General features: G+C 40.5%; 2 protein-coding genes across 2 annotated transcripts in view; both read right to left on the reverse strand.

Annotated features, from left to right (window-relative positions):
- LOC115194487 (basement membrane-specific heparan sulfate proteoglycan core protein) overlaps positions 1-14,119 on the reverse strand; it is a gene marked incomplete in the record, with an annotated part of 69,536 nt that extends 55,417 nt beyond the window's left edge. The window contains 1 exon segment of the mRNA XM_029754207.1: positions 14,020-14,119.
- Positions 659-14,985, reverse strand: part of LOC115194970 (obscurin-like) — a 65,615-nt gene continuing 51,288 nt past the window's right edge. The window contains exons 2-7 of the mRNA XM_029754872.1: positions 9,938-10,222; positions 8,167-8,451; positions 5,631-5,915; positions 1,559-1,834; positions 1,228-1,500; positions 659-747 (exon numbers count right to left, since the gene is read on the reverse strand). Of these exons, the coding sequence (XP_029610732.1) occupies positions 659-747; positions 1,228-1,500; positions 1,559-1,834; positions 5,631-5,915; positions 8,167-8,451; positions 9,938-10,157 (1,428 nt within the window). The 5' untranslated portion in view covers positions 10,158-10,222. The remainder of the gene's footprint in view (positions 748-1,227; positions 1,501-1,558; positions 1,835-5,630; positions 5,916-8,166; positions 8,452-9,937; positions 10,223-14,985) is intronic.

Raw genomic sequence — 14,985 nt, forward strand, 5'->3', positions numbered from 1 at the left:
CACACAGCACCTGGGCAGAGAGATGGAGACAATGGAACCTGGAGGAACTAGAAAAACACTTGTTTACCATCAAGACTCCTGAACACACACACTGCTCTCTCACATGCACACACACTGCTCTTCTGACCTCTCACTGTCACCCAGCTCTCTGGTGATTCTCCTTCATTGGATTTACAATTATAGAATCCTTCATCTGACTTGGATACTGTAGGGATGGTCATCTCTCCTGTGGTCCTCATTCTTGATGAGTACTCCATCTTTGTAGAAATCAGCCATGGGGTTTGGATTTATTTCCTGATATCTAAATGTACAGGTGTCACGTCCTGACCAATAGAAAGCTTTAATTTTCTATGGTAGAGTAGGTCAGGGTGTGACAGGGGGGTTGTCTAGTTGTTATTTTCTGTGTGGGGTTCTAGTTTAGTTTTTCTATGTTTGGTGATTGGTATGATTCTCAATTAGAGGCAGCTGGTAATCGTTGTCTCTAATTGGGGATCATACTTAAGTAGCTTGTTTTTCACTTAGGGGTTTTGGGGATATTGTTTATGTGTAGTTGCTTTGTAGTCACGGTTCGTTTATTCTTTATTTGTTTTGTATTTTTCTAAAGTTTGACTTTCTAACAAATTATGTGGAACGCTACTCACGCTGCGCCTTGGTCCGATTATTCCAACAAAAATGACAACAGGTCAGAGTCACAGAGTCTCCCTTCAGCCACGGGATGGACAGGGCTCTCCAGGATCACATCACCAGCTGTATAACATAATATATAAATAATACTGTAAATCTGGAATTGTCACTCACAATACATCAACATCTTATGAGCTTGTACATTTTTACATTTGACATTTTAGTCATTTAGCAGATGCTCTTATACAGAGTGACTTACAGTTAGTGCATTTATCTTCAGATAACTAGGTGGGACAACCACATTTATCAGTCATAAATTAGTAAGTACTTTTTTCTTCAGTAAAGTATTTATAAGGAAAGCTGGTGCTAACAGCGGGAATAAAATCAAGTGTGACTGTTAGTACAGATCTTTGGGGGTGGCGGGGCGTTTTATGAGATGCAATCAATTCAGTTACAGAATTTAAAATCAAATCATACGTACCTGTAAAAAATAAAGTTCATGTTGTACAGTGGGAAGAAAATCCACGGTGATATTGACAGCATTACTGTACTCCCCTGACTAACAAAATAGCAGCAATTTATCATAAACTGTTTTAGACTCACCAGTAATGTTTATCTGGACTGGGTCACTGTACAGGGTGTAGTAGACTGGGTCTCCTCTCCCAGCTCTGCACCAGTACTGTCCTCCATCAGAGACATTGACCCAGCTGAGTGTGCAGGAATATTCAGAGGTTGTGGCTACTGGTGTAGAGTCTGGTCTGTGTCTGTACCAGTAAAACTTCCATCCAGAAGACTCTACAGTACAGCTCAGTGTCACACTGTCTCCTGTGAATATGTTCTCTTTGTCTGAAGTCAGTGTGGTCTTTGGCTGATAATCTGTTGGTATTTCAAAGTGTTTGAATGATAAGCCAACAACAACAACTAAAATTGTCACTATTCACAGTAACAGTGACAGCATCACTGATGGATGAAGATGTGGGTCTGGATCTTCTCTCTCCCTGACACCAGTAGAGACCCTGGTCAGACTCAGTAACTCTACTGATGGTGGATCTAGTATTAAGGTATTTATACTGGGACAAGCTAATCTCACTGTTGTCTTTGTACCATTTATAGCTCCAGTCACTGTAAGACCCAGCTGAACACGTCAGAGTGACTGTTTCTCCGGGGTACACAGGGTTTGGATTTACGGTCACTGTAGTTTCAGGCAGAGCTGAGAGAAAAGAGCACTGAATATCAAAACATATGGAAACCTTAGATATTTCCATCGATTTAGCGGTGTTGGGATCGGCTAAACTTTGAACATTGAGATATTAAATGAATGATAGGAAATGAAAGAGACTGGGTTATGTTAGAAGTTAATGGTTCTCAGAGGAAAGAGGAAGGCTTTGGAATGTGTTTGATAGAGGAGAGAGATGTGTTGATACAGGGGAGACAGATGGACATCTGCGTATTAGATGAAAGAGGGGTTGAGGTCAGGAGGTGAGGACAGATTCTCTTAAGAGAGTAATAAATGTTTGGAATCCTGTTACCCTCTTTATTAGCTTCCTGTAGAGCCATAAAATGTAAGGATTGGAGAGAAAGGGGAGTGTCTTAAGTAGGATGCATATAAACTGTGAAGTCTGAAATCTTTAGCTGTCTGTTTTCAGCTGTACAGAACCTTTGAGGAATGATTAAACTTGGTTAAAGCTTCTCTAGTGTCCGTGAGTTATTTACTCTGAAAAATAAGAACCTAACAGCAGTTTGGAAAGTTCATTATAGGTGTATGTTGAATTTAAAGCTAGAATAGTTAGTTGCTACATCCATTTTTAGACTTATAAATGAATGATATAATGTATACCGGTATTGATTCTTGAAGAATATAATCTGGTTTTACTCCAATGTTTGTAAACAATGTAAATGTAAACAAACAATGTAAAGCCTCAAAACAATGTTAAAACTATCATGTGTTTATGGATCATTCTACAGAAGTGGTGCACATTGGGGCTTTACATTTGTTTTCTAATTTGTATCCTATTTTTCCCAACTTTCAACACACGTCTTCCAACATCTGTCAGATAGACATATATACTTCTCACACACTTTGTTTCTATTGTAAACCTGAATTCCTTACCACCACACTAAACTGGTCTCTACAGAAACATAGTGAAATAGAAGCAGTAAAGGAGCACCATGCACAGTAGTGGTCATTTTGATTAACCTATTACAGATTCATTTTAGAAACTGTATTTGCATAACAAATTAACTAAACAGTAAAAACATGATTTTTAACCAATTTTCAAAACCTTTAAATTGAATTTGAGAAATATGATCTCTATTGTTCTCTGTAAAATGTTCAATGTTGATTGTATTAATCTGGAACTTGTTGATTGATTTAATTACTTATGCATCTAATTAATTATGTTGTTAGATGTTTAATTATCACTTTTCCTATCATTATTTTGGCAAAATAGCAGGTGTTTCGGTGTAAGGTTTCAAAATAGAGAAAGCTAGATGTATAAAACTAATTTTACCATAAACATTGCCATTGACGGCTTCCACCATTTAAAGTAGTCAACTGGGTGGGGATTTCTATGGTTTGGGAGCGATCAGCCAATGATCAGAGAGTATTGTCTTCCTCCAATTGGGTTGCCTCATAGAGAAAGATAGAGGACTCTAGTGCCCAAAAGCATGTTTTAGCATGTGCAGCACGATTGAGGACTTTCACAATTTTTAAGTATTCAACTGGGTTGGAATTCCTATGGGTTATGAAAGGATCACATAATTCCATACAGGTCATCAGGGGGGATACCCAATTAATTATAATCGTGAGTAAACATTCCATAACTGCACGTGGCAGTAAATCCCCAACCTTGACTTTATACCTGTCCACACACACTAGGTGGCAGTGTACACCCTTTCAATTTGTTTGCCAATTCATAGAAGTAGTAGAAGAAGAAAGTTGAGGATTTCAAAATGGAGATGGCCTCAATGAAGCTGCCCATATTCTCACAGATGCCATAATGGGACATACAGGTAGACAATGAGGCAATGTCTATCTAAGTCCATGGGTTACCTATGGTTTGTAAACCAAGTTTAAGACCAGACCATTGGTCCCAATATCCAGAACCAGTGAATTGAGACCATAACAAGTTAAAGACCAAGTCCACTAGATCCCGAGTGGTCCCGAGACCAAGACCACTAGATCCTGAGTCCATGGGCCCTTTCTTCAATTGTAAGAAACTCAAGTAGAGTGAACTTGAGTACAGTAGAACACAGTAGAGTACAGTAAAACAGAGTACAGTAAAGTAGGGTACAGTACAGCAAAGCACAATACAGCAGAACACAGTACAATACATTCAAGTACATTACAGTAGAGTAGGGTACAGCTCAGTAGAGCACAGTACAATCGGGGCGGCAGGTAGCCTAGTGGTTGGAGCGTTGGACTAGTAACCGAAAGGTTGCAAGATCGAATCCCTGAGCTGACAAGGTAAACATCTGTCGTTCTGAGTACAGTAGAGTATAATAGAGTAGGGTACAGTTCAGCAGAGCACCGCACAACAGAGTAGGGTCCAGTTCAGCAGAACACAGCGGAATTCATTCAACTAGAGTACAATAGAGTAGGGTACAGCTCAGTAGAAAACAGTGCAAAACATTCAATTAGAGTACAGTAGAGTACAGATCAGTAGAGCATAGTAAAATAGAGTTGGGTACAGTACAGTAGAATAGAGTACAGTACAATAGTAGGTTACAGGTCAGTATAGCACAGAACAGTAGTGTAGGGTACAGTTCATTAGAGTACAGTACAGTAGAGTAGGGTACAGTACAATAGAGTAGGGTAAAGTTCAGTAGAGCACAGTGCAATAGTTTTTTAAATATGATCATCATTGTTTTAAAACCATTACTTAATGGACAACATTTAACATTCAGGGTTGGTCCCACAGCCTGGGTTTGAATCTTAACAGCTGTTAGCTTCAGTTCAGCAGGCTAAGGCATTAACTGAAGAGTTATGAAGAGCACAGTGCAATATATTCAACTAGAGTACAGTAGAGTACAATAGAGTAGGGTACAGCTCAGTATAGCACAGTAGAGTAGCGCAGGGTACAGTTCAATAAAGCACAGTAAAGTAGAGTACAGTAGAGTTGGGTAGAGCACAGGACAGTTCAACAGAGTAGGGTACAGTTAAGTTGAGCACAGTGCAATAGAGTAGGGTAGAGTTCAGTAGAGTAGGGTACACTAGAGTATGGTATAGTTCAGTAGAGCACAGAACAGTAGAGTAGGGTGCAGTACAGTAGAGTACAGTACAATAGAGTGGGGTTCAGTTGAGCACAGTAAAATAGATGGGGTACAGCACAGTAGAGCACAGTAAAGAAGAGTACAGTAGAGTAGGGTACAGTTCAGTAGAGCACAGTACAAAAGAGTAGGGTACAGTTCAGTAGAGCACAGTATACTAGAGTAGGGTACAGTACAGTGGAGTACAGTAGACAAGGGTACAGTACAGTAGAGAAGTGTGTACGTAGTAATAGTAGTGTTTTGGTCAAATAGATGTCAGTGTTTGGGTTCTTAGAGGGTTGGAGCCCCCTGTTGGCTATTCATCTCAATACTCTAGTCTTTTTCCTGAAGTGTCCACTACCCACATGGTGGTCCTCTGTAACACAGTTGGTAGAACATGGACCATGCAACATTAACATGTAGATGTGCTGCCCGTGTTGTAACAAACACCATAATGGCACAGATACAAAGATGAAACCTCTATATAAATGTTTTCCTTTATGTTCAAACATGAAGTTTAGGAGTCAGTGTACAGGACAGACTCCTCTCAATAGAAATAGGTGTATATACAATGACTCTGTACTATACTAAATTAACAATATGTTTGCTATTGCTTTGGAGATTGGAGACTTCACAGAACAACACTGTCCCAACACTGTACCAATACTGTCCCAACACTGTACCAATACTTTAACTAAGAATTCTGACTCAATATAAATAGTGGCCATCTTTATGACAAAAAATACAAAGTAACTCACCTATTACAGTGAGAGTGACAGGATCACTTGGTTGTGAAGATGTGGGTCTAGACACTCTGTTCCCTTCACACCAGTACCGACCCTGGTCAGACTCAGCAGCTCTACTGATGGTGAGGGTCTCTCCTCTTATAGTGTGTCTGACAGACTGGGTTACTACCTTATAATTCCAGTCTTTGTACCACTGATAGTTCCAGTTACTGCCAGACCGCGTTGAACACGTCAGAGTGACTTTCTCTCCAGTGTATGCAGGGTTTGGCTTTACAGTCAGAGTAGTTTTGGGAAGAGCTGTGAAAATAAAGCACAAAACATCTGGATACATGCCTGGTAATTCAGCTGATGCTGTAACGTTGTGATAAAAGTATATTTTACATATGTTGACTCCATTCAGTTAGAATTTACATACATTTATATAAAGACAAATGCAGTCAGAGCAACAATATTTCCAAAGTATGACCTGACTTCAATAAGTAGTACGGTAACTGTTATTTTAGACATATAAACTATATATGCAAAAGTATGTGAAGACCCTTTCAAATTGGGGGATTCGGCATTTTCAGCCACAGCTGTTGCTGACATGTATAAAATCAAGCACACAGCCATGCAATCTCCATAGACAAACACTGGCAGTAGAATGGCCTTACTGAAGAGCTCAGTGACTTTCAATATGATACCATCATAGGATGCCACCTGTCTAACAAGTCAGTTTGTCATATTTCTGCCTTGCTAGAGCTAACCCGGTCAACTGTAAGTGCTGTTATTGTGAAGTGGAAACGTCTAGGAGCAACAACGGCTCAGCTGCAATAGGGTAGGCCACACAAGCGCACAGAACGGGACCGTCAAGTGCCGAAGTGCGGAGCGCTTAAAAATAGTTTGTAATCGGTTGAAACGCTAACTTCTGCGTCCAAAACTGCCTCTAGAAGCAAACTCAGCACAATAAATGCTCGTCGGGAGCTTCATGATATGGGTTTCCATGGCAGAGAATCTGCACACAAGCAAAAGATAACCAATACAATAGAGTAGGGTACAGTTCAGTCGTGCACAGTACAGTAGATTAGGGTACAGTTCAGTAGAGCATAGTACAGAGAATTAGGGTACAGTACAGTTTAGTAGGGTACAGTACAGTACAATAGAGTAGGCTACAGTTCAGCTGAGCACAGTACAATAGAGTAGGGTACAGTACAGTAGAGCACAGTGCAACAGAGTAGGGTACAGTTCAACAGATCACGGTACAGTAGATTTGGGTACAGTACAGTAGAGTATGGTATAGTTCAGTAGAGCACAGGTCAGTAGTGTAGGATACAGTACAGTAGAGTACAGTTGAGTAGGGTACAGTTCAGTAGAGTACAGTACAATAGAGTGGGGTACAGTTCAGTTGAGCACAGTAAAATAGAGTAGGGTACAGAACAGTAGAGCACAGTGCAATAGAGTATGGTACAGAACAGTAGATCACAGTACATATGAGTAGGGTACAGTACAGTAGAGCATAGTACAATAGAGTAGGGTACAGTACAGCACAGTACAAATGAGAAGGGTACAGTTCAGTAGAGCACAGTACAGTAGGGTACAGTACAGTAGATTAGTTTACAGTTCAGTACAATAGAGTAGGGTATATTTCAGTAGAGCACAGGTCAGTAGTGTAGGATACAGAACAGTAGTGTACAGTACAAAATAGTAGGGTACAGTTAAGTGGAGTACAGTGCAATAGTGTAGGGTACAGTACAGTAGAGCACAGTTCAATATAGTAGGGTACAGCACAGTAGAGTACAGTACAAAATAGTAGGGTACAGTTAAGTGGAGTACAGTGCAATAGTGTAGGGTACAGTACAGTAGAGTACAGTTGAGTAGGGTACAGTACAGTACAGTACAAAGAGTAGGGTGCAGTTCAGTAGAGCACAAAACAAAATAGTATGGTACAGTTCAGTGGAGTACAGTGCAATAGAGTAGGGTACAGTTCAGTAGAGCACAGTACAATAGAGTAGGGTACAGTACAGTACAGTACAGTAGAGAAGGGTACAGTACATTAGAGAAGTATATAGTAATAGTAGTGTTTTGGTCAAATACATGTCAGTGTTTGGGGTCTTGGAGGGTTGGAGCCCCCTGTTGGCTATACATCTCAATACTATACTCTTTTTCCTGAAGTGTCCACTACCCACATGGTGGTCCTCTGTAACACAGTTGGTAGAACATGGACCATGCAACATTAACATGTAGATGTGCTGCCCGTGTTGTAACAAACACCATAATGGCACAGATACAAAGATGAAACCTCTATATAAATGTTTTCCTTTATGTTCAAACATGAAGTTTAGGAGTCAGTGTACAGGACAGACTCCTCTCAATAGAAATACAGTATGTGTATAAACAATGACTCTGTACTATACTAAATTAACAATATGTTTGTTATTTCTTAACAGAACAACAGAAAATGTTTCACTGTCCCAATAATTTTAGAGCTCACTGTAACTAAGAATTCTGACCATGATTGACTCAATATAAATAGTCAACAACATCAATAAAGCACAACAAAGTAACTCACCTTTTACAGTGAGAGTGACAGGATCACTTGGTTGTGAAGATGTGGGTCTAGACACTCTGTTCCCTTCACACCAGTACCGACCCTGGTCAGACTCAGCAGCTCTACTGATGGTGAGGGTCTCTCCTCTTATAGTGTGTCTGACAGACTGGGTTACTACCTTATAATTCCAGTCTTTGTACCACTGATAGTTCCAGTTACTGCCAGACCGCGTTGAACACGTCAAAGTGACTTTCTCTCCAGTGTATGCAGGGTTTGGCTTTACAGTCAGAGTAGTTTTGGGAAGAGCTGTGAAAATAAAGCACCAAACATCTGGATACATGCCTGGTAATTCAGCTGATGCTGTAACATTGTGATAAAAGTATATTTTACATATGTTGACTCCATTCAGTTAGAATATACATACATTTATATAAAGACAAATGCAGTCAGAGCAACAATCTTTCCAAAGTATGACCTGACTTCAGTAAGTAGTACGGTAACTGTTATGTTAGACATATAAACTATATATGCAAAAGTATGTGGACACCATTTCAAATGAGTGGATTCGGCTTTTTCAGCCACAGCTTTTGCTGACGTGTATACTATCAAGCACACAGCCATGCAATCTCCATAGACAAACACTGGCAGTAGAATGGCCTTACTGAAGAGCTCAGTGACTTTCAATGTGATACCGTCATAGGATGCCACCTGTCTAACAAGTCAGTTGGTCATATTTCTGCCTTGCTAGAGCTAACCCGGTCAACTGTAAGTGCTGTTATTGTGAAGTGGAAACGTCTAGGAGCAACAACGGCCCAGCTGCAATATGGTAGGCCACACAAGCGCACAGAACGGGACCGTCAAGTGCCGAAGTGCGGAGCGCGCAAAAATAGTCTGTCATCGGTTGAAACGCTAACTACTGCATTCCAAACTGCCTCTAGAAGCAAACTCAGCACAATAAATGCTCGTCGGGAGCTTCAGATATGGGTTTCCATGGCAGAGAATCTGCACACAAGCATAAGATAACCAATACAATAGATCAGGGATTAGTTCAGTAAAGCACAGTACAGTAGATTAGGCTACAGTGCAGTACAGTACAATAGAGTAGGGTACAGTTCAGTAGAGCACAGTACAGTAGATTAGGGTACAGTACAGTACAGTTCAATAGAGTAGGGTACAGTAGAATAGAGTAGGCTACAGTTCAGTTGAGCACAGTACAATAGAGTAGGGTACAGTACAGTAGAGTACAGTAGAGAAGGGTACAGTACAGTAGAGTAGTATATAGTAATAGTAGTGTTTTGGTCAAATAGATGTCAGTGTTTGGGTTCTTAGAGGGTTGGAGCCCCCTATTGGCTATTCATCTCAATACTCTACTCTTTTTCCTGAAGTGTCCACTACCCACATGGTGGTCCTCTGTAACACAGTTGGTAGAACATGGACCATGCAACATTAACATGTAGATGTGCTGCCCGTGTTGTACCAGACACCATAATGGCACAGATACAAAGATGAAACCTCTATATAAATGTTTTCCTTTATGTTCAAACATGAAGTTTAGGAGTCAGTGTACAGGATAGACTCCTCTCAATAGACATAGGTGTACAAACAATGAATCTGTAATATACAAAATTAACAATATGTTTGTTATTGCTTTGGAGATTGGAGACTTCACAGATCAACACTGTCCCAACACTGTCCCAACACTGTCCCAACACTGTACCAATACTTTAACTAAGAATTCTTACTCAATATAAATAGTGGCCATCTTTATGACAAAAAACACAAAGTAACTCACCTTTTACTTTGAGAGAAACAGCATTACTTGGTTGTGAAGATGTGGGTCTAGACACTCGGTTCCCTTCACACCAGTACCAACCCTGGTCAGACTCAGCAGCTCTACTGATGGTGAGGGTATCTCCTGTTATATTGTGTCTGACAGACTGGGACACTACATTATAATTCCAGTCTTTGTACTGCTGATAGATCCAGCTACTGTCAGACCGCGTTGAACACATCAGAGTGACTTTCTCTCCAGTGTATGCAGGGTTTGGCTTTACAGTCAGAGTAGTTTTGGGAAGAGCTGTGAAAATAAAGCACAAAACATCTGGATACATGCCTGGTAATTTAGCTGATGCTGTAACGTTGTGATAAAAGTATATTTTACATATGTTGACTCCATTCAGTTAGAATTTACATAAATATATATAAAGACAAATGCAGTCAGAGCAACAATCTTTCCAAAGTATGACCTGACTTCAGTAAGTAGTACGGTAACTGTTATTTTAGACATATAAACTATATATGCAAAAGTATGTGGACACCCTTTCAAATTAGTGGATTCGGCATTTTCAGCCACAGCTGTTGCTGACGTGTATAAAATCCAGCACACAGCCATGCAATCTCCATAGCTATACACTCGCAGTAGAATGGCCTTACTGAAAAGCTCAGTGACTTTCAAAATGATACCGTCATCGGATGCACCTGTTTACAAGTCAGTTTGTCATATTTCTGCCATGCTAGAGCTAACCCGGTCAATTGTAAGTGCTGTTATTGTGAAGTGGAAACGTCTAGGAGCAACAACGGCTCAGCTGCAATATGGTAGGCCACACAAGCGCACAGAACGATACCTTCAACTGCCGAAGTGCGGAGCGCGTAAAAATAGTCTGTCATCGGTTGAAACGCTAACTACTGCGTTCCAAACTGCCTCTAGAAGCAAACTCAGCACAATAAATGCTCGTCGGGATTTTCATGATATGGGTTTCCATGGCCGAGAAGCCGCACACAAGCATAAGATAACCAATACAATAGAGCAGGGTATAGTTCAGTAGAGCACAGTACAGTAGATTAGGGTACAGTTCAGTAGAGCATAGTACAGAGAATTAGGGTACAGTACAGTTGAGTAGGGTACAGAACAGTACAATAGAGTAGGCTACAGTTCAGTTCAGCACAGTACAATAGAGTAGGGTACAGTACGGTAGAGCACAGTGCAATAGAGTAGGGTACAGTTCAACAGAGCACGGTACAGTAGATTAGGGTACAGTACAGTACAATAGAGTATGGTATAGTTCATTAGAGCAAAGGTCAGTAGTGTAGGATACAGTACAGTAGAGTACAGTTGAATAGGGTACAGTACAGTAGAGTACAGTACAATAGAGTGGGGTACAGTTCAGTTGAGCACAGTGCAATAGAGTAGGGTACAGTACAATAGAGTACAGTACAAATGAGTAGGGTACAGAACAGTAGAGCACAGTGCAATAGAGTAGGGTACAGAACAGTAGAGCACAGTACAATAGAGTTGGGTACAGTACAGTAGAGCACAGAACAAATGAGTAGGGTACAGTACAGCACAGTACAAATGAGTAAGGTACAGTTCAGTATAGTACAGTACAGTAGATTAGGTTACAGTTCAGTACAATAGAGTAGGGTATATTTCAGTAGAGCACAGGTCAGTAGTGTAGGGTACAGAACAGTAGGGTACAGTACAGTAGAGTACAGTACAATATAGTAGGGTACAGTACAGTAGTGCACAGTTCAATATAGTAGGGTACAGTTCAGATGAGCACAGTACAATAGAGTAGGGTACAGTTCAGTGGATCACAGTACAATATAGTAGGTTACATTTCAGTAGAGCACAATACAATAGAGTAGGGTACAATACATTTGAGAAGTGAACAGTACAGTGGAGCACAGTGCAATAGAGTAGGGTACAGTTCAGTAGAGTACAGTGCAATAGAGTAGGGTACAGTTCAATAGACTACAGAACAGTACAGTAGAGCAGAGAAGGGTACACTTCAGTAGAGTACAGTACAATAGAGTAGTCTACAGTACAGTAGAGCACATTACATTTACATTTTAGTCATTTAGCAGACGCTCTTATCCAGAGCAACTTACAGTAGTGAATGCATACATTCCATACATTTCATACATTTTTCTCCGTACTGGTCCCCCGTGGGAATCGAACGCACAACCCCGGCATTACAAACACCATCACTCTACCAACTGAGCCACACGGGACCAGGGTACAGTACTGTCGAGCAGAGTACAATAGAGTAGGGTATAGTACAGTAGAGCACAGTACAGTAGAGTAGGGTACAGTTCAGTAGAGTACAGTAGAGTACAGTACAACCGAGTAGGGTATAGTTCAGTAGAGCGCAGTACAGTAGGTAACAGTTCAGTAGAGTTTAGTGCAATACATTCAACTAGAGTAGAGTACAGCTCAGTAGAGTACAGTAGAGTAGGGTACAGTACAGTAGAGTACAGTACAATAGAATAGGGTGTAGTTCAGTAGAGCACAGTGCATTACATTCAACTAGAGTACAGTAGAGTACAGTACAATAGAATAGGGTACAGTACAGTAGAGCACAGTTCAATAGATTAGGGTACAGTTCAATCGAGCACAGTACACTAGAGTAGGGTACAGTTCAATAGATTACAGTACAATAGAGTAGGGTACAGTTCGGTAGAGCACAGTTCAGAAGAGTAGGGTAGAGTACAGTAGAGCACAGTACAATAGAGTAGGGTACAGTTCAGTAGAGCACAGTACAATAGAGTAGAGTACAGTACAATAGAGCACAGAACAATAGAGAAGGGTACAGTTCAGTAGAGCACAGTACAATAGAGTAGAGTACAGTACAATAGAGCACAGAACAATAGAGAAGGGTACAGTTCAGTAGAACACAGTACGATAGAGTAGGGTACAGTAGAATAGAACAAAGTACAATACATTCAAGTAGAGTACAGTAGAGTAGGGTACCGTTCAGTAGAGCAAAGCACAATAGAGTACGGTACAGTACGGTATAGTACACTATAGTAGGGTACAGTTCAGTAGATTACAGCACAACAGAGTAGGGTACAGTACAGTAGAGTAGGGTACAGTTCAGTAGAGCACGGTACAATAGAGTTGGGTACAGTACAGTAGAGTACAGTCAAGTTGGGTACAGTTCAGTAGAGCACAGCACAATAGAGTAGGGTACAGTACTGTAGAGTAGTATATAGTAGTATTACTGTTTTGGTCAAATTGATGTCAACGTTTGGGTTCTTGGAGGGTTGGAGCTCCCTGTTGTCTATACATCTCAATACTCTACACTTTTTCCTGAAGTGTCCACTACCCACATGGTGGTCCTCTGTAACACAGTTGGTAGAACATGGACCATGCAACATTAACATGTAGATGTGCTGCCCGTGTTGTAACAGACACCATAATGGTACAGATACAAAGATGAAACCTCTATATAAATGTTTTCCTTTATGTTCAAACATGAAGTTTAGGAGTCAGTGTACAGGACAGACTCCTCTCAATAGAAATAGGTGTATAAACAATGACTCTGTACTATACTAAATTAACAATATGTTTTTTATTGCTTCACAGAAAATATTTCACTGTCCCAATTATTTTAGAGCTCACTGTAACTAAGAATTCTGACATGCAGACCATGATTGACTCAATATAAATAGTCAACAACATCAATAAAGCACAACAAAGTAACTCACCTATTACAGTGAGAGTGACAGGATCACTTGGTTGTGAAGATGTGGGTCTAGACACTCTGTTCCCTTCACACCAGTACTGACCCTGGTCAGACTCAGCAGCTCTACTGATGGTGAGGGTGTCTCCTGTTATAGTGTGTCTGACAGACTGGGTTACTACATTATCATTCCTGTCTTTGTACCACTGATAGTTCCAGATACTGCCAGATCCTACTGAACACATCAGAGTAACTGTCTCTCCAGGGAACACAGGGTTGGGTTTAACAGTCAGTGTAGCTTTGGGCAGAGCTGAGAAAACATATCACAGATTAGACATATTACCTAAACTGGATACATGAGTAGCTATTTCAAATGACACAGCTATAGTGATACTGACTATAGTGAACTTACCAGTGACACTGATGGTGATGTCATCACTGGGTTGTGACCTCTGGGGCCGATCTGTCCTCAGCCCCTCACATCTGTACTGACCAGTCTGACCAGTCAGAGTGATGGGGATGGTGATATCTATGGCTTTACTGGTCTGACTGGGAAGGTGTTGGTTGTCTCTGAACCAGTAGTACGTCCAGTCTGTGTAGTCTGGTATGACACACTGCAGACTAACTGTCTCTCCAGAGTAGAGGAGACCCTGAGGAGAAACACTCACTGAGGCCACAGGCAGAGCTGTAGAAAGACACATGTTAGTTGATTCATACATAGAATCTGCTCTATCATGATTAAATGTAGTTAGTTGATTCATACATAGAATCTGCTCTATCATGATTAAATGTAGTTAGTTGATTCATACATAGAATCTGCTCTATCATGATTAAATGTAGTTAGTTGATTCATACATAGAATCTGCTCTATCATGATTAAATGTAGTTAGTTGATTCATACATAGAATCTGCTCTATCATGATTAAATGTAGTTAGTTGAGTCATACACAGAATCTGCTCTATCATGATTAAATGTAGTTAGTTGATTCATACATAGAATCTGCTCTATCATGATTAAATGTAGTTAGAGCACAATCTTTCCAAAATATGATCACCATACTTCTTTAATTAAACACATCTTTGTTTTTCTATCATAACTATGAATACTGACACACAGACCATGATTGACTTAATGTAAATAGTGTCTATCTGTATGACACTACTCACCATTGACAGTGATAGTGACAGGGTCACTGATGGATGAAGAAGTGGGTCTGGACTCTCTATTTCCCTGACACCAGTAGGGACCCTCATTCACTGTTGATCCACTGATGGTGAGAGTGTCTCCTGTTATAGTGTGTCTGTCAGACTGGGACACTACATTATCATTCCTGTCTTTGTACCACTGATAGTTCCAGATACTGTCAGACCCTACTGA

This window comes from Salmo trutta, chromosome 5 (genome assembly GCF_901001165.1).
Source record: "Salmo trutta chromosome 5, fSalTru1.1, whole genome shotgun sequence".
NCBI lineage: Eukaryota > Metazoa > Chordata > Actinopteri > Salmoniformes > Salmonidae > Salmo > Salmo trutta.